This window comes from Scardinius erythrophthalmus (genome assembly GCF_964197995.2).
Source record: "Scardinius erythrophthalmus genome assembly, chromosome: 24".
Classification (NCBI taxonomy): domain Eukaryota; kingdom Metazoa; phylum Chordata; class Actinopteri; order Cypriniformes; family Leuciscidae; genus Scardinius; species Scardinius erythrophthalmus.
The window spans coordinates 21197863-21218359 of record NC_138244.1 but is presented as its reverse complement, the minus strand read 5'-3'; the positions used below and the strand labels follow the sequence as shown (position 1 = coordinate 21218359).

The following is a 20497-nucleotide window of genomic DNA, read 5'->3' as shown; positions in this document are numbered from 1 at the left end:
ACAGCCCCTTTAGAACCACGACCAAATCCCAGACCAGGACTCTTGCATATGTAGCAGGCCTTAACCTCAGTGTGTCATGAAGGGAACGAGATACCAGATGGTGTCACCCCAAAGATCCATCGCCCAAAGATGCGTGGTAAGCAGCTATGGTGGAGGGGTAAACTAAAGGTAAATCTTCAGCGTGGAGGGGGATAGACCAGCAGAAAAACGATTTTGAAGGTACTCCAGCACTGAACCAACTGGGCAGTAAACTGGGTCCAACTGACGTTCTCTGCACCATAAATATATAGTGTAATATAGTGAAGACTTTCCACTTTAAAAGCGTATAGTTTCGCCGTGGAGGGAGCTTTTAGAATTAAGATGGTCTCAACAACTTCAGCTGAGAAACCAGCATTCAGGGGTTGAACCTTCTCAGAGGTCAAACCCACAACTTCCACATATCCATCCGGGGATGATAGATTGTGCCCCCAGCCTGTGACAAAAGGTCACTCCTAAGGGGAATCTCCCAAGGAGAACCATACAGGAGAGACAACAGGTCTGTGAACCATGCTTGGGCCGTCCAGAACGGGGCTACTAGCAGTAGACGAACTCTGTCCTGGCGAACTCCCTCTAGAACTCCCGGGAGCAGAGCGATTGGTGGAGATACATATAGGAACAGCCTCTGCCCTGTCTGCACCATATCATCTAACCCCAGTGGAGCTGGATGCATGAGGGAAAATCAGAGCAGACAGTGCGTCATCTCCTCGGATGTGAATAAGTCAACTTCCGCCTGGCCTAACTTCCTCCAAATCAACTCCAACGTCCATAGCCGTGGGATTATTTTTTGAGCACGGGGTCAAATAACTTGCCCACCTCCCCCACCGTTGTTTTGCAAAATAGTTCAGTTGGACACAGAAGCAGCGCAGTCACGTGACGAGAGTTTGTCTGATTTTCTGTTGTTGTTTTCATAAAAAAAAAATATTAGTGAACCACGAAAGTAAAGGGAAGATCTTTTATTTGTGTGTGTTACTATGCGGGTATATATCAGCTGTCTTATTCATTTTGTTAATAAAAGTTTGATGTTAAATATAAGTAGAGATGCACCGATTGATCGGCTGGTGACCGGAATTAGCCGATTTTCAAGTGATCGGCTGTGACCGGCGACCGGCCGGTCAGTCTGACAAATGCCGATTTTATGCGGGTCAGATGCGCTCGGGCGCCGCATGATTAACATCGCGCAACATCAGCATCACACCTGCACATGGAACACACATGTAGAAAACCTTGTGAATTACGTCCGTTCAGACCGTAAGCGCGTATTTTTTTTCATAAGGTTGGAAAAACAAGGGTTGCCTGGAATGCACCATAATATTTATAGAAAATGTACCTATTTAAACTTGTTTTATTATTCAGTTTGAACAAGTGATTGCAATAGGCCTGTGTGTGTGTGTGCTTTGAGAAATATCTTTATTATTTTATTGCCATTCCCTGTTTTCATACAGACGTTTAGTTTGCTAAATACATTATATTATAAAATTATTGGATATTGAATGTGAAAAGGAAATGGTTCTTCCATGACACTGCACTTTAGATGTGTGTGAACTATGCAAATTGTAAAATGTTCTATTACAGAAAAGATATAAAATAAATATTTGTGTGTGCTGTAAAGTGGTTAGAAAAAATTAAATCGGAATCGGCTAAAATCGGTATCGGCAGGTCAAACTTAATGAAAAATCGGAAATCGGAATCGGCCCAGAAATTTGTAATCGGTGCATCTCTAAATATAAGTAAATTTGTCATTGTATTATTTTATTGGTGATGTTTTCACCAATAAAATTGGTGAAATTATAATATTATAATTTTTAATTAATTATAATAATGAACCGCAAAATAAGCACTAGTTTTAAAGTAAGGAGAAAATCAAAGACCTTTCATTTATTTGTGTTACAACGCGGGTATACCATGTCTTTAGTCTTATTTGTTTTGTTTTGTTCTCTGTTATATAACCGAGTTTGTCATTGCACTATTTTATTGTTGTGTTTTTTCATTAAAAGTAACATTGAATCAACCTTTAGCATTTGTTTTGTTCCAAGAAAAGGAAAGATAACGTTAAAGATTAAAATAAGCGCTACAGATCCGGAACGTCGTTAACAAATATTTTCTTGTATAATATGCAGTGTAATCGGTAACACCAGTGTTGTTACAAGTTTATTAATCAATAGGGAAATTTCCTCATCGGCATATCCCTATGTGTACAGCCTAGAGATGCTTATGTAAAGTGTTTATAAATTACTAGAATACGAGTTTAGTTGCTTCTGAGGGACAATAGACTCTTGCTATTTGCAATGACTGTGATGGTTGTTAATACTTAATGTTGGCTACAGACATGTTACAGGTTTACTGTTGACCACATATTGTAACGTTATAGGCTTCTTAAGGCCAGCTATTTATTTTTTTACTTTTATACTTTTAAGTTGCATTTGATTGTTTTGTTTTTTCAATCTCAAACAATTATTTTATTTTTATTATTGAGAGGTTTGCACAAGAGTTAGCTGTAAACTATGCAAACATTAAACTTGCTGAAATTGCTTTGGTCTACTCTGGAAGTGCTCCGTTAGCTCTGCTAAACTATAATTACTAAAACCGAAATTAAATATAAAGACTAAATATAACAAAATAAAAACAAAATAAACCTAACAAAACAATTAATGAAACTAAACTAAACTGAAATGTATTGCAAATTTGAAAATTATATTAAAATAAAAACTAATTTAATTAATTTAAAAATGCAAAACTATAATAACCTTGGTATGGACTTTAATAATATTTTTATGGTGCTTCTGTGTCCTTTCAGAAAATGGAAATCTCTCCATTCCCATTCATTATAATTGCATGGAAGAGAGACCAGCACAGGCTTCAGAATTGCTCATTTTGTGTTCCACAGAAGAAAGTAAATCAAACGGGTTTGGAACAACGCGTTGGTGAGTAAACGATTGTTGGGTGAACTATTTGTTTGATATAAACCAGGGGCTGTCATTTTAAACTTAAAAAGACATTACATAACCTTTATATATTTAAGCATCACTTGATTAATGATTAATGCTTTTTTTTCTTTTTTTTTTAAGAAAGTAACAAGCAAGCAACATTTTGTCTTCAAAAGTCCTTACATTTGATAGAAACAATGTTCATTACATCTGGACGTAATGATCTGAATGATTTTTCTTTAGACCTTAACCACTAACATTATAAACCACATATCAAAATATGGTGGTTTGTTTGACTTGATGATTGATGAACTGGATTTTGTGAAAACAAGGGAAAAGAAGTGAAGTTGCAGTAGATCATTTTGTCACAAGGGGGCACTATAAATGCATTATTTTGTGATTTTACTTGATTACAATTTGTATTTTTACTTTATTACGATCAGAATTTGTATTCCACCATAATACATTTAACTCCCCAGCCCAGTGGTTAACATTACCCAGGTTCATTAATAGACTCACAGATGGTGTGGAAGGGGAGTGTCTGTTCCCGCCTTCTGGACTTCCTTTCACCCAATGGTTGATCAGATTTGCTACTCCGACTTTCACAATGTCTGTATCCTAAAAATATAAAACCGTACATAAATTAGGACACTTGCAAAAACGTATAAATAACAAAAATGAATTCATAAAGTTATGATTGCTTTGGCTAATGTTACCCAAGACTTCCTACACAACAGCTTCCCACTGATGGATCTTTATGTGTGTCAGACTCTGGCAAACTGATAGTGTGTGTTTGAGTGTGAAAGTGTAAAGAACAGATGTTGTTCCACACTAGATGACTACATGACCTATCTCACGCTGCTACACTCATGCCTCATGACCTCCATACTTGCACAATCTGATAGTAATTATAGAAGTGCCCTGATATCTTTGTTTTCCCTCATAATATTTAAAGGTATGATATGAAATAGCTGATTTCATATTAATTTGACTTTTTCTTTAATTTTTTCATTCACACAGACCTCCCATACAGATTTGAAATATATCATAAGAGTTGTGTGAAACATTTTTATGATTTTATTGCGCTTGCATCTTGAAAGCTTCCCTTTCATTTTACTATAAGAACACCCAGTATATCTGCTTTTTTTTCAAACTACATAAAGGTAAATGAAGTGAAGAGTTCCCTTTCAGTTCGATCGTGTTCAACGTAGTTGGACGACCTTACTGATTGGGATCGCTTTGAGAGACCAATCTACTTCGAGTGTAATAAAACGAGCCAATGCACATTGGCATGCGATAATTGCATCAGCTGCTCGGCGAGTATATAATGAGCAGCAGTTGCGTCGCATCTTTGCTTTTCACTTCAAAGCCGAGCGGTTGTAGGCTACTGTTCCTGCTCTGCAATCTTATCTGAGAGTGTTTTAACTTCAAAGAAGAAAACGAGTCTGCTTCTTCGGGAGAACGTCTCTTCAAAGCTGGTGCTGGACCCCAAACTGCATTGGCACATCAACTGCCTCGAGTTTCTAGTAGTACACCTTGTGTAGTACACCGCCATGTCCTCCTATGGAGCATCTGAGGTCCCTTCGTGCCACTTATATCCCCGGCTTGCTCAATCGTGCCGCCGACGAGCTCTCACAATAGCCTGTGGCCCAGGGAGAGTGGAGACTCCATCCCCAGGCGGTCCAGCTAATTTGGGACCACTTCGGGGCCGCACAGATACAGTGGGGGAAATAAGTATTGAACACGTCATAATTTTTCTCAGTAAATATATTTCCAAAGGTGCTATTGACATGAAATTTTCACCAGATGTTGGTAACAACCCAAGTAAGCCATACATACAAAGAAACAAACAAAAATAAGTTCAGAAATTAAGTTATGTGTAATAATGTGAAATGACACAGGGAAAAAGTATTGAACACATGAAGAAAGGGAGGCGCAAAAAGGCATGGAAAGCCAAGACAACTGCTGAAAACTTACAGTAATTAAAAAGCAATCCAGCCCCCTGTCAGTGGAAATTAATAACAGCTGGTTCAGGCCCAAATGATGGCCTACAAAAAGGTAAATACCGTTTTGAAAAACAATAAATACCGTTTTGGCGCTTGTAAATGTGACGTGACAGATCCCTAACGGCACATGAACCGACCCTTTCTACTAGCTAATAGTAAATAAACACGAACACTGAACGATACAGTACAACTTACCGAAATGTATATTCCATCCTCATACATGATATCGATCAATCAGTGTTTTTCATCCGCGGAAAGGGGTCAATAAAACAGCTGGAGAACAAATATGTCACATAACATTTACCTCAGAAAATCCATTTAATGACCATAATATGGGCTATAGCACGTTAGTTGGCTAGAAAAAAAGAGCTTTAGAGAGTATTTTGCTAAATATGTGTACTATATTACATATTTATTATATTTTTATTTGACATATTTTATTTTACTTTTACTAAAGTTGTTATTATAATAAAAAAAAACGCATTATATTTAATTTGAGTTATTTTTAACCTTAAGTAATACTACCAGCTGATAGGGCTCTTTGTAGCTATGTTTACATCATTAGGTGAGATTTTTTTTTTTCTTGAGAAAAATTAACACCTATATTGTGTACCTAATATTTAACCAAATATTAAATCAAGTCACAAGAATTTAATTTATTTGAAATCGTGAAATTTGTGTCAAGCAATAATAACAAAATGTAGCTTACCAGAAATTGTACCATGTTAACATTGTAACATGTTGCCACTAAACCTAATAAAATTCAGTTTTTGTCATGTTGCAATAGCCTGTTTACACTGATTATATACCAAAATCAAAGCTGATACTGTATGCTAATAAATAAATGAGTCATAATAACATATTACATGCTTTGAATTCCTTATATATAGCTATGCAGTGTTCTAAGCAGCCTGGATGGGTCGCTGTACGCAACACTTATTATAACGACAAGAGACTTGAGACTTGACTTGGACTCTAGCTCAGAGACTTGAGAGTTGACTTGGACTCTAGCTCAGAGACTTGACTTGGACTCTAGCTCAGAGACTTGTGAGCATCTCTGCCTCAGTGACATTACATATGTTGTACTGCCCGGAAATGCCCAGTCCATATGTGTAAACTCCACATGATACTTCCCTACAGGCAGGATGTGTATCTCCCTTTCCACTGAAAGGGCACGCTTTGCCAGTGTTATCCAAGTCTGTCTGAGTGGGACATGCGGAACAGCAGTGGACTTCCCTGGCCTAAGCCCTGTCCCATCTCTGCCTCAATAAATGCAGGGGGATCAGGAGGCTTTCGCTAGGCACTGGAAGGTGGCAGTACTAGGTGGCATGTTAATTGGGATCCCAATCAGTACGGTACGTCCGACTACGTTGAACGTGACTGAACTGAAAGAGAACGTCTCGGGTTACGTATGTAACCCTCGTTCCCTGAAGGAGGGAACGGAGGCGTAGTCCCGTCGCCACTATTGCTGGACCACCGCTGACTCCGGGCTCCGCTCGGCTCCTCAGCGGTAAAACAAAGATGCGATGCACCTTCTGCTCATTATATGCTTGCGCTGCGAGGTAGAGCAGCTGATGCAATTATCACATACCAATGTGCATTGGCTCGTTTTATTTCACTCGAAGTAGATTGGTCTCTCAAAGCTATCCCAATCAGTACGCTACATCCGACTCCATCAGGGAACGAGGGTTACATACGTAACCGACACGTTTGCTACGTTTAGTAGGAAATGCTTTTTTAATTTTTTTATTTGTGGGAGTAAATAATTGACCGTCTGATTTCTGACCTTTGAGGGCATTCCTTTTAGGCTGGTTTGACTCCAGGCCTCTCCTGCTTCAAACAGATTTTTTTTGGAGGCCACCGGAGCAGAGACACATGGCATATCCACTACTACTGGCTTAGTCATCTTTGCTTCTTTAGACGAGATCTGAAACACATTAGGGCAGTCAGACTCAGTGAGTCAAGAGTGATATATTGTTTCTAAGAAAATTCTAATTGAACAATAGACTGTCTACTTAGAGATACTCTAAATGTAAACATCTAATCCATTAGTTTAAATGCTGCCAGAGACAGGACTGGTAGCCCTAAATAATGCTTTTACTAAGAGACTGTTCTTAAACCAGGCATTAGATATTAAAATAAAAAGTTACTGTGCACACTTTGACTAGAAACTAATATATACCAATACATGAAAGCATAACATATAGTAGGATGAGACTGTAAATTGAACCTCGATTGCATTTGTGTATTGTTCCAGTTTGTCATCAATCTTGGGCAGGAGTACGGGTCTCTGGGACTTCTTGAAACTGTTACTGTTTTCAATACAAAAATTCTTGATTGGTACATATGAACCAGTGTTGTTATTGTTAACTAAAATATATATTTTTTAAATCATTGAATTGAAAAAAAAATCTTATACAATACAAGCTTAAACTAAAATTAAAATGAAAACTGAAAAAATAAAAGCTAATTCAAAATACTTTTAAAATATAACAGTATGTAAGTAATACTAAAATAACACTGAAATGCAGGCAAAATACATAAAAACATATTCAGTCTTATATAATGTTTAAAAGGCTACTATATATTGTACATATATAATATTTGCATTTAAAAGTTACATATTTACATAGTGTCCTGAACTTTTTTGTGTATATTGGTGATAAGTCTTGTTTTAATCCACCACAATATCTTACTAGACATCAGGAAAAGCATACAGTCTGGTTAAAGTTAGCCGACCCATAAATCATTGCTGACAAGGCGATGGACTAACAAAGTATAATAGTACCCTATGCCGCCCATGCCAATATTTACATTTAGACAACAGCCATTTTGCCAACATACTTGTAAGAATCTGCCATTTATAGCAGTCACTGAGGCCAAAAAAAGGTCAAGTGCATGCTTGTTTGCTGTGCCTTTTTACAATGTTATGTTGTTGAATGAACTCACCTTTTCTTTAAAGATCGATTCAGTGATTCTGTTCTCTCTGTGATCTAGAATAAAAACAAATAAAAAAGTTTAATATTAAAAAAAGTTGCAAGCAGAGTTGGAAAAACAGTTCTGCAGTGATTAAGCAACAAAAGGTAGTCATTTCCCCTCCAGTGAACTGTTACCTCGAGAATTGCTGTGACTGGAGGGAAAAATATCAGTGAATAGACTTTAAGTTTAATGATTCATTTAAGATTGCTGGTGTGTCTATTTATGTGGTGGTTTGAATATTGTAATTGTTTGTGTGATCACTCTGCTTATAGAAGGTTGTGACAGTCCCAAATCATCACTGCTGCATATTTTCCCAGTTGCCAAATATCTTAATGTAGTGATTACTTTAATTTCTGATGCTATGGCATTTCTGCGCTGTGTCGGAGATGTTAGCGTGTCTCGGTCACAAACATCATCCCTGCACAATCTAATCCATAATGCCTATGCTGTCATCCATTGTCTGCAGCATTGTCTTTTTCCTCTCAGTCTTTCTGCCATTTTCTCCTCTGCTAAAGAAACTCTTAATCCTCTTAAAAGTCCTCCTCCCTTCTCCTAACACTTTTTGACCTTAAGAGCTAGGGTTAAGATGCTTTGTGAATAACTTTTATCTTTACTAGGATCTTCTCGTTAATTTTAAAGGGATACACCCACATTTCTAAGGATTTTCTTAGAATTTTGTCATTAGGAGAAACTATTTGCACTAGGAATTTTCATGAATACGGGCCCAGATCATTTAGAGGGTTTTACAAACGAAGACAAAAAGTCTTGTGAGGTCAAAATGTCGTTTTAATGTCAATTAAAATGACTGTGGTAGAAAGAAGAATGGGGCCAAACAGATGGGTGCAGCTGTAAATATGAATTTGCCCAGTTTTGTCCCAGTCATTTCTCATTTCCTCAGAATAACAGTGTCCCTTGTGTTGCTGTTGAGCCCGCTGGCTTTTTAACCTCTGCTCACTGAGAATGTACTTTCAACTGTCAATCACTACTTTTTAAGAATCTCAGGGTCCCCAAAACACAGAGTACAAAACTGTTATATCATTTATTTCAGATAGCCTCTCGCCTAAATGGCACATAATACAAAACAGATAGCCTCTTCCTGAATAATTGTGGCATTTCACTTAGTGTGAGTGAATACCCAACAACATAATTTATGACAAATTTTATGAGAAATTATTAAGCCTGATGCCTTTACACGACCGGTCAAAACAAAGTTTACAATAATTCAGATTTTTAATGCTTTCGAAAGAAGTCTCTAATGTTCTCAAAGGCTGTATTTATTTGATTAAAAAAAATACTGTAAAAACAGTAATATTGTGTAATATTATTACAATTTAAAAGAACTGTTTTCTATTTAAATATACTTTAAAATGTAATTTATTCCTGTGATGGCAAAGCTGAATTTTCTGAAGAACTCCAGTCTTCAGTGCCACATACAGTAATCCTTCAGAAATCATTCTATGCTGATGTGGTGCACACTTTGACCGATAGTGTAGTGTTTCCCTACTATATTGTGGTATTAAGCCATTAATATTTATCACATTTGATTTAACATCTTGGGTAGATAGAATACTATACCACAGCATGAGGAATGGACAACATAACAAGCAGCTAACCTGATTCTAGTACAATAAACCTAACAGCAGGGACTATGGCTTTTTTGCAGCCTTTAGAATGCCATAATGCACTCTTGAATTCCTGAGAGATATTGCGCAATTCAAAAAACTCCTTCCGTTGTTTGTGAGATTAGGATCTGTAAATCTGCTTTGTTCTCAAGAACTTCACATAAAAGTTCAAGATGTTCACTTGTCCACACTTATACATTTTCGTTTGAAACGCTTTTTGAAAGTGCTCTCTCAGATGGATAAATTTGAGAACTTTACAGTATTATGTCTATTATGTCATCTTGTGAACTATTTAGTATTTATGCATGCGCAGTAAGGTGATTTAAGCATTTTCAGATGTTTTAATGTGGATGAACTGTTGAAATGAAATGAAAACGCTGTTTGAAAATGTATCCGGAGAATGTAGATGTAGCATTAAAGGCCAATTCACACTGCACCGACAGACGGCAACAGTAACTTTGATCAGTGTGTCTGTTGGCGTCTGTCAAAGCTTGTTTTCTCCAACTGAACATGCTAAATCGGAATTAGAATGTCTGAGAAGTGACGTGCTGTTCCTTGGTGACTGACAGCGTTGGTCTGCGTCTGTCGGTGCAGTGTGAATTGGCCTTAAGACCTTAAGATCTTGCAATGTTGGAAAATGACTCATAAGGTTACTTGCTTTCCATTGCTGAGGGGTCCAGGTTTTGTGCCCCTCACACTATGTTCTGCATCTTTGTGGGTTGACCTTGGATACCAGTGGATAAAAGCCAGCCTAGCTATAAATTCCAGCTTTGCTATTCTCATGACCTACAGTTTGTGTTTAGACTGAACCACTAAGTGTCTGAGTAATCTTACTTTATTTAGATTGGTAAGATTTGACTAGAGACCGATCCCCCAGGCATCAAAGAGTCTGCAGACCTACTGTACTGCCTGTGCAACCTCACCGCTATAATTCTGGGTAGTTGCCAGGGCGTTGCTATGTGGTTTTTAAGATGGTTTGGTTGGTTTCTTGGTGGTTATCCATGCCACAAGTCTCTATGATACTCTGGTCTCTAATTAGGGTTAGGATTTTGTTTGTTGTGCAAGCACCACTGGTTATGAAATCTACCATTATGCTGTTTTCATTTTATTCCAACTTCTGGATGTATGATCCTGTTTTTAGAAAATCTAGGACAGTTCATTAATGAATATGTCTATGCAAATGCTTAATCATCACAAAATGTCATGTTGATTTTTTTCTGGAGCCTCTAAACATGTGTTTTTCCATTTATTGATGAAATTTAACTCATCGGTTGTGTCCGAACTGATGAAACGTCTTCAAGAAATGGACAAATGTGTCAGAATAAATTTGACAAGATGTACAACAATGAAAGTCCCATAAGTGCATGTGTAAAAACACAGCTGTTTTATAATTCACTGTAAAGCAAGTGCAGCAAAGAAACAAATAACACTTTTCAAACAGTTTTGGTAGTTTGATAGTTCAAGCAAAGAAACAAAAACTTTAAAAAAGAAAATGGCCTAAAAATGAACTAAACCAATTTAAAGGAATATCCCAAGTTCAGTAATGAGTCACTCATGACATGTTGACAGTTACCAAATAAAATTATGTATTTTTATTAGTTTGATTTTACAAAGTACAGGTAATAATTATTTTCTGTGATACTTAAAAACATGTTAATTTTTTTTTAACCTGGGATATTCCTGTAAATCTTATCTGGAGAATATGCATGCACGTCACTTGACTCAAAATATGTGTTCAACCACTTATAATATACGTACACTGCAAACAGGTGGTTATGATCACAGCACAACAAGCACAAGCAACTTACAAAATAAAATGGGGCTTGTATTCTGAAAAAAGAACAAGATTATTTTTCATAATGTTCATAATGTTCACTGTCTGAGAATTGCTTATTTGTTGTAGTTGTAAAATCATTTCTAGATTTTCGTAGCGATGCAATTGAAGATATATTTTCAAAGATTATTTACCCAAAAATGAAAATTTGCTGTTAATTTACCTACCCTCAGGCCATCCAAAATACAATGTAGGTGACATTTTTTTTCTTCAATTGAACAGTAAAGAAGAAAACTGTGGTCCTTGGTTATTTGTATAATGCAAGTCAATGGCTCCTGTCACTTTGAGGGTAAAAAATAAACATATACAGGCAAAACAAAATGAATACCCATGGCTCCTGACGATACGATGAGGTCTTGTGAAGCAAAATGATCGGTCTGTGCAAGAAACTGAACATTATTTACAACATTATTATTACCTGTAATCCACAGCCTCGGCAAACGGTCCTGAGCGCATTCACGACAGTCTGAAGCACGAGCTTCCTGTTGCATAATGACGAATGTGCGGGAGCAAACTCACACATGTGCTGACACTGTGTTTGTTTACAACAGAGTGGGGGGACTGTGTGTTGTATTGTTCATCAAACTCATATTGTGTGCTTATCCTGGATACAACAACCTAACAGGAACCTCGATCGGGAAGATTGGCTTGTCACAGATTCTCAACGCTTGCATTATACAAATCACCAAGGACCACAGTTTCATCTAAAAATCTTCTTTACTGTTCTACTGAATAGTGAGTAAATAGGTAACAGCAAATTTACCTTTTTGGGTGAACTATCCCTTTACGAATGTTTATGAAGATATTTACCTTAAAAGTTGGACTGATGGGGTTTAGAGGGTTAAATGGGTCATCACCATCTGTGGAAGTGATGTTTATATTCTTCATTCTCTTCTCTGCCGCTTCCATCCTCCTCCTCTCAATGTCCTCCTTCATCTGTCTCTTGTCCTCCTGTAGTTATTAATACAAAATGAAATAGAATCTTTAAATAATGTTCTGCTTCTGGAAGAAACCTGGAAAGTTTAACATTCCCACAACCAAAACAGAGTGTTTGAAAAGCATTTAAAGACATATATTCGTTAGCTGGGCTAATATTTGTGTTTTTAAATCAGCTCAGCCACCTCTTGTTTGGCTATTTTCTGCTGTTCCTCTTCATCTCTCTTCCGCTCCTCCTCTTCACGAGCTTTGCGGCGTTCCTCTCTCTTCTTTTTCAGTTCCTCTAGCTCCAGCTCAGCCTCGGCCTGACGCTGCCGTAGTTGCTCCATTTCCTGGCTCTCCTTTTCCTGGTGGCTACGTCTAATCTTCTCGAGCTTTAGCTCTGTCTCCAAACCGGCATGCATATCTTTCTTAGTTTCAAAGGCCTGATCTACATCTACAGTCCTGCTGGAGAAGAGTGGAGAACAGGAAAATGGGGTTAGTCTCAAGATGGCATATTTGTTATTTTGATTAGATATTCTGATCATCCAGTCATACATTTTCGACATTTTTGGTGCTTGTTCACAGAGATTATTATATTTCCACACATTCAAATATGAATATATCTCAGATAACCTTAAACAGCTCGTAAATATTGAACAGGTTGGTCGCTTTACATGTCAGTCAAGGCTGTCTCTTTCTGTCAAAGTGGATAGTTTTTGGCCAGAATAAGCAGTTGAATGGGCCAGACCTTACGCTTAAAGATCTGGCTATACAAGAGTAGATATTAACCAGCTCCCTTAACAGCCCTTTTAGAAGCTTCCTGGCAAGACTTTTTTGGCAGCTACAATATTAGGTCACGTCTATAACATATATGACATAAGCCTCTAAATTTAACAGGACCAAATTCTACATTAATTTTCCCCCTAAAGTCAACTTATAATGTTAGTAAAATTTTCTTTTAGACAGTTATAATTTATCAAATACAGTGACTATTTATCAAAAACATAAATAATGACTCATAAATAATGATTAAATACATAATTTTCCTTTTTCCGTTAAACAGACTGTATTTTTAAAATAAAGATTTTTTTTTAGCTTTCTCATTAGTGTAATGCAATATATACAGTGCCGTTTAAACGGGTTTTTATGAAGTTCAGCAAGGGCATTGATCAAAAGTAACAATAAAGACAAGGGAACTCGAGCTGCGTCAAAACGCTGTGGGAACGCCCCTGCGTGATGAAGCACGTACTGTATGGAATCAGTCAAATGGCATGACGGAACGTAATAGGCGGGTGACGTCATCACCCAGGAAACTATAAAGCACACCTGAATCAAACAGCGTCAGCTTTTGTGTCTTCAGCAAGTGCTCTGTGTGAATCATTGTCTCTGGTGTTGTTGTCTGTCCTTAGAAGTTGCTAGGCAGGAGTTTGCCGCGGGCCCAGCCCTTTCTCTGCCTTCACCTGTCAGATCCAGTGCCTCAGTTCAGGGTTTGGATGCACGCACTGCGGTTACTTCCGCCCAGAGTGAGGCACCGATACTGCAACTATCCAGTTCTGAGGAGCTGGATGTTGTTAGTTTCGGGACAGGAGATACTGAAGACTCGTCACTTCAGTCTCCTGCATGTGAGGAGCTTGTGGAGGTCCTCACTCGTGCTGTAGCTAAATTAAGCTTTGAGTGGCCAGCAGATGAACAGGAGACCAGGCAAAAAAGCAAGTTTGATGCCTCCACAGGTGCTTGCCGTTTTTTCCCGACCTCCACACTGAGGTGTCAAAGTCATGGAAAACACCGGTTTCATACCGTGTGTTTAGTCCACAAACATCCACATATTCAAATGTACATGGGTCTAGACAACACGGTTATGGGGTGATGCCAAGGGCCGAAGAGACGCTTGCGAGCCATCTCTCCCCTGAGTCTGCATTGTCCTTTAAAGCACCGGCATTACCCACCAAGCCAGTCAGAAACACATCAGCTTTGGTGGGTAAAGCTTATTCGGCAGCAGGTCAGGTCGCGGCATGCCTGCACACTATGTCAATCCTGCAGGCAAACCAGGCCGACCTATTAAAAAACATGAGTGAGAGTGAGGAGGTCAGCACTGACAAGATTCGAGAATTACGTCAGGCAGCAGATTTATCTCTCCGTGTCTCCAAGGAGACGACCAAGTCAGTGGGCCATTCCATGGCAGCCCTGGTGGCCACTGAGAGGCATTTATGGCTGAAACTCAGGAATGAAGGAGAAAGAAAAGACCTTCCTTCAGGATGCCCCGCTTTCCCCTGCTTGCCTGTTCGGTGACTCAGTAAACACGGTCATCGTAAGGTTTCAGGAAGAAAAAAGCAGGCGGTGGCATTCCAGAAATTCCTGCCACTCTGCACTCATGTCTCAGGGGCTGCTCGGCGGGAGCAGCCCCGGCCGTCGACTTGCTCCTCACACCGGGCGCAACAAAAGCAGAGCGTCAAAAAGACAGGGATGTGGCGCGGCGCTCGCAGGCGAAGTCCTCTAAGGGCAAAACGGATCTGAGGACCATTATTGTTTCAAAGAGGGCTTTGTCTAAAAAGAAGTCCTGACGCCACCAGTGTCAGGCTTCTGAGGGTAGTCCCTGCCGAGGGAAAACGCTGTTCACCTAATTATACAGTGCCAGTATAATCTCCCCTCTGTGCCCTCAGGGCCATTCTGCCAACCTTGCCTTTATGCCGGGGCACAGAGGGTCCCAGCGAGCATTTTACAGAGGGGCGCTCGCTCCCTCCGAGGAGGGTCCTAGAGCAGTCAGACCAGTTGTTTCCTGCCGGTGCACCGTTTCAGGGCACTGTGTCTGCTGTTCAAAGTAATTCAGAGGCCAGTCTCGAGAGACTGGTACCCTTAGTAGATTTTCTGGCAGAAATGTCTTCCAAATATATCTCATTGGGTCCTGCAAATGATCGAAAAAGGCTATACTATCCAGCTCAGGTCTCGCCCACCACGGTTCAGAGCAGGGAGTCCGGGTACTACAGCCGGTACTTCATTGTCCCAAAGAAGGATCGGGGGTTGTGTCCAATTTTAGATCTGTGCCTGTTAAATTGCTCAGTAGAGAAGCTCATATTCAAAATGCTCACCCTCAATCAGATCGTGTCACAGATCAGGTCCGAGGACTGGTTTGTCACGATAGATCTAAAGGACGCTTGTACTTCTATGTATCCATCCTTCTACAACACAGGAAGTTCCTGAGGTTGGTTGATTCTATCTCATTCGAACCATCAGGCGGTTCGGCATCGAGATGTCATTCTCGCTCAGATGAAAATGTTGGGGTTGAGGTTGAATACCAAGAAAAGTGTGCTGTCTGCATTATAGAGGACCACTTTTCTGGGTGTGGTATGGGATTATGGGGGTCTCCTGCTCGTATCGCTTCGATTTTCTCAGCCATGAAACATGTGGAAAGAACCTTGGTTCCTGTCCCAAGGGCCCATGATGGGAGCTCCTCGCGTCACGCTAACAACGGTTGCATCTCTCACGAGTTGGGGGGCAATCCTATGTGGGGAATGGAGCTCCTATGCTGTGGGGGACATACAGTAGCTTTGTGTTTTATATTGCGTGTCTCCTGTCTTGCTGAAATACTTTGGCTAATCAGCTGTGGGCCACTGTTACCTAAAACTGTGTCTATTAATGCAGATTGTCTGTTGTTTTTACTATTTTGAGTAAAGATAAAGGATGGAGTAAGATTTGTTTGACAAACTTTAATGTTACATCAGTCATTCACGTCAGTGCTCACTAAGGTATGCACCGTTGTTGATACAGATATGATGCAGTTCCCACATGTGCACTGCAATAAATTTGAAATATACACATCTGTTTGTTGATGGACAAACACTTGTTAATGCTGATGGAATGCTGTGAGGAATTACTGTTGTTACATCTCATAATGTACCTCAAACTGAGTAGTGTATCACTGAGAAACATCCTGCTCATGTCGTCCTTGCGATGGAGGTTCGGGTTGAATAACTAGTTCTTCCAATGTTTCATAACTCGTGCTCGGATTGATATGGTAAAATCAACGCTATTGTTACTGTCGTTACATTGTGTACAATCACTGAGTTTTAGACCAATCACAACTGACTCACTGGGCCATCTGACCAATCAGAGCAGAGCAGGCTTTTGGAAAGGAGGGATTTAGAGAGATTGAATCATCGGACGAGTTGTTTGAGAATCAATAAAAAATGTGGTGATTTGCAATTTATATTATGAGAAAACGGAAGTGTTTTTTTACCTTTGATGCATGTAAATCTGTTGTAGAAGACCTCCAAAACAAAATAAGGAGACTTACAAACATAATAGGGGCAATTGTAATTATGAAATTACAACTTAAAAAATGTAAACGGTGTTTATATCTTTGTAGAACTCGTAATTAGAACTTGTAAACTGGGAATTTCGTGAGCACTCCGACTTGTACCACATGACCGCTGTGCCACCTGACTGGTGCAGTTTCATATTGCTGATTTGCTGTTGATAGTGTTGCCATAGAAACGCATACTTCCGAGTCAAAGGATGTGAACAGCTCTTAGTAGAATGTCATGGGTTGGTAATTACATTAATTTCGACATGCCGTGAATGCAGCATAAAACCTATGGGTAAGAAAGTGTGTAGAATCAAGTTACCTTGGTGATCTTTTGGTTTTGATAAGATGTGATGTAATTTCCTCTGCAGATGCCTCTCCATTGCCATTAGGCGTTCTGTCTTTCTGTAGGAAGACTTTAGACGTGTATGACACTTTTACCTCCTTCCTCTCCTCTTTTATCTGTGAGTGATGGTTATGATTTAGACATAGTAACATACATGGTAAGATGTACTGTACTTCTAATATTGTAGCAATTCTCCTGGCACCTTGTTCTCCATTGGTGATTTTATTTCCTGTTGTCTTTCGCTGTCGGTCGTGTCATCATGCCATTCCTCTGGTCTTCGACTGCTCACCCTTTCACTGATCTCCATTCGTCTCTCAGCGCTCCTCGTCTCTGGTCTTTTCTCCTCTTCCTCCCTGTCCTGAATTTGCTGATACTGTTTGGAGGTGGTGAAGCTGGTTTTCTCTCTTTGTCTAGATCTTGCATTCACATTTTTCTCCTTCTCTTGCAACTCTTCTCCACTGCCATTCTCTTCCATTTTGGGCCGCATTCTCCGTTCCAGCTTCTGGGTCCAATCGCTGAAACCTTCATCCTCATCCACAGCAATAGTACTGCTGGGTTTGATTTCACTTTCGTAGCTGAAAAAAACAACAACAACACACCTTTGAGTATAAAATCTTCTAAGAGCCATTGCTTGGCAGATATAGCATTTGCATTTAGCTGTGGTGCTCACGTGGGAAACGAAGATTTGAATCTTGCTTTTAAACTTAAACTAAAAAATGTTAACTCATTTTTAATCACTATTTATTTTCTACACTTTAAAATAATGTGAAATTTATGTTGAAAAAAAAATGGACAGCAAACTGATAGCAACATTTTACGTTTTACATATTGAAGTTAAATTTACTGTTAAATTATTTGTATTTTTTAGTTATTTATTCAAGAAGCTGTTTAACTTGGATATATGTCACATTGGATTATTGCAACTTCCGTTTCATGCCGACTTTAAAAACAGTTGGTAAAGAGAAAGTCATGATAAATCAAAGTTCATCAGAAGTTGATTTTCCACAAACTGAGGGAAATACTATCATACACAAATACTAAACACCATCATGATAACAAATATGAAACTAAAATATTGCAATAAACATCAATTAAACAACATAAGATGTAACATAAAACTGTAATGTATATTACTGATAAAAACAACAACTAAGAACAGTTATTTAAATAGTTAAAAAACATCAAGTGACCAAGTGTCACCAAATACAAAGACTGCACTCATGTTACTGCACATTAGCTGATCTAGCCTGAAAAAAATACGTTTCTTAACGCTTTTTGAGCATAAGAAACAACATTTATGAAATAGTTGTTTGTCAGATTTCATTGTTGATTTCAAACATAAAATTTAATCCTAAGTTTGGTGAACAGCTTTGGAGAATTTGATGTTTCCACATTCAAAGAGATAGAAGCTGTGCTTGCATGACTGAAATAGCTGCCCGAGAGGCGTTTCAAAGATGGCGCTGAGTGAAATGACTTGCCTGAAAAGAGAAGGTAACTGAGAATGTCAACTTACACTTTTTCACATTATTTTTTACTTCCAAAAACCATGTAACAGTATTTTACTGTAAAAAGTTTGATGACGAACCTTGATGTTGGCTTGACAAAGCCTTATCTTAAAGTTTGAAATAACTTTGAAACGCTTGTAGTTTGAAGATTTTACTCTTTAAAATGTTTTAGCACATTGCAGGCATGATTTAACATGTTCCTAACATAATTTAACGCATTAACATGTTTCTAAAATGATTTAGCACAATGCTAACATATTTTAGCATGTTGCTGTCACTATTCCTGAGATTTTGTTCATGAACTCTTATTTTAATATTCTTTTGTCTTCTATTGCCTGTGTTCAGTTTTTACATTAAATTAATATGTTTCAATTCAATTTACTAAATAGGTATTTAATATAAGTATACTCGATCATGCTGATGAACGAACAAAACGAACAAAAACCTGGCCTTTTCTTTTAGATGATAGACTCCATTACTTTGGGGTAAGACACTGGAACTTTTTACTAGAACGAGAGGCAGACCTATATAATCACATTCATAGGGAATCTGGGCAAGTTAACAGTCAGTCAGGCATGAACGGCTCCAGTCAGTGAAAGCACCGCTTGAAGCACCCACACACCTGTGATGATGTTACTTTGATGAAAGAAAATATGCGCTGAAGTCACTGTGCCAGCCTATTAACACGAGAGGCCGACTTCAAACACGCTCCTCAGAAAACAGATGTTTGAGGTATGTGTGAGGATCTGACAGGTGGTTGGTTGTTTGTTGTTGTTTTCTTTCATTTTCCATGGGCAACCAGAGGATTTTGATGAAATGTATAATGTTCTATAATGTGAACTGTTTCATGTAACTTTGAAACAAAAAACAGGCAGTATGCTAGTTTAAAAAGTAGTGTAGATTGAATGCAAAAATGCATCCCAGGATTGTGGATTGTCGCTTTACTGCATAGAAACTGTTAGAAAAGGTGGGGGCAAGCTTCAGTGGGGTTCTATATAGAACCCTCGGGTTCTTGACTCAATCTTAAAGAAGGCTTTATGCCAAAAAGGTTCTATGTAAGGCAGTGGTCTCAAACTCAGTTCCTGGAGGGCCACTGTCAAGGTTCAGCTAATCAAGGTCTGCAGGCTTACTATACACTTCCAGGCAGGTGAGTTAAAGCTGGTTGGAGCTGAACTCTGTGTACAGTGGCCCTTCAAGAGCTGAGTTTGAGACCAATGATATAAAGAGAAATGTCTTAAATAATTGAATAATACTTGTTTAAGGGATTATTTGTTTATGTATTTTTAGTGATAAAGCATGTTTACGATCTGTTTACTTCATAACATTTAATGAAAAAATAAAAAAAAGTTTTAAAACATAATTAATTCATTAAAACTAAATCCGTGAAGTTATCTCATGATGGGAAACATAAAAGGTTCTACATGCGCTTGACAAATCCCTTTAAGGTCCTATAGAGAACTCTTTCTTCTAACACCGTGTACAATTCAGACGCATTGCGATAAGACGCATTGCGATAAGATTCCAGCGACAAATGATTTTTCCACACCAGATGTGACGTGACTTTGAGGGGCAACAAAATCAATCAAAAATCACAGCCAATCAGAAGAGCATTTGGGTGGAGTCTATCTACAAGTGCACTGCACTTGCAACAAAATGGATAAGCACATAAATAATTTAATAAATACAACACCAATTTCACGAGTTCACACTTACATATAATTGAATGGGTAAGTTTAATGCGTATATGGCGTGCTGTCCGGAGGGAGGGCTCCGAGCTCGGAGTTCAGCCCGAACCCAGAGTACTCCCCCCGTATGTAAGTGTTTAGTACTAGAAGTGTGGAGAAGGGGTGGTGGAGGGATGCTGCAAAAAACTGTCAATGGAATGAGGTGAGACTGCTGAGTATTTATACCTCTCACCATTGATTGCTGAGTGCTTCCACTTGTGTTAATTATCTGAACGTGCTCCTCCCGAACCTTGTTAATAAAACATCATTTAACATTAAAAATACATACTGAGTAGCTGA

General features: G+C 38.7%; 1 protein-coding gene across 2 annotated transcripts in view; it reads right to left on the bottom strand.

The window, feature by feature from the left end:
• lsp1a (lymphocyte specific protein 1 a) overlaps positions 1-20497 on the bottom strand; it is a 40029-nt gene that overhangs the window by 8978 nt on the left and 10554 nt on the right. For both annotated transcript variants that reach the window (XM_081356632.1, XM_081356631.1), the window contains exons 3-10: positions 17171-17543; positions 16945-17084; positions 12526-12787; positions 12215-12355; positions 7919-7962; positions 7200-7281; positions 6756-6896; positions 3483-3581 (exon numbers count right to left, since the gene is read on the bottom strand). In XM_081356632.1, the coding sequence (XP_081212758.1) occupies positions 3483-3581; positions 6756-6896; positions 7200-7281; positions 7919-7962; positions 12215-12355; positions 12526-12787; positions 16945-17084; positions 17171-17543 (1282 nt within the window). The remainder of the gene's footprint in view (positions 1-3482; positions 3582-6755; positions 6897-7199; positions 7282-7918; positions 7963-12214; positions 12356-12525; positions 12788-16944; positions 17085-17170; positions 17544-20497) is intronic.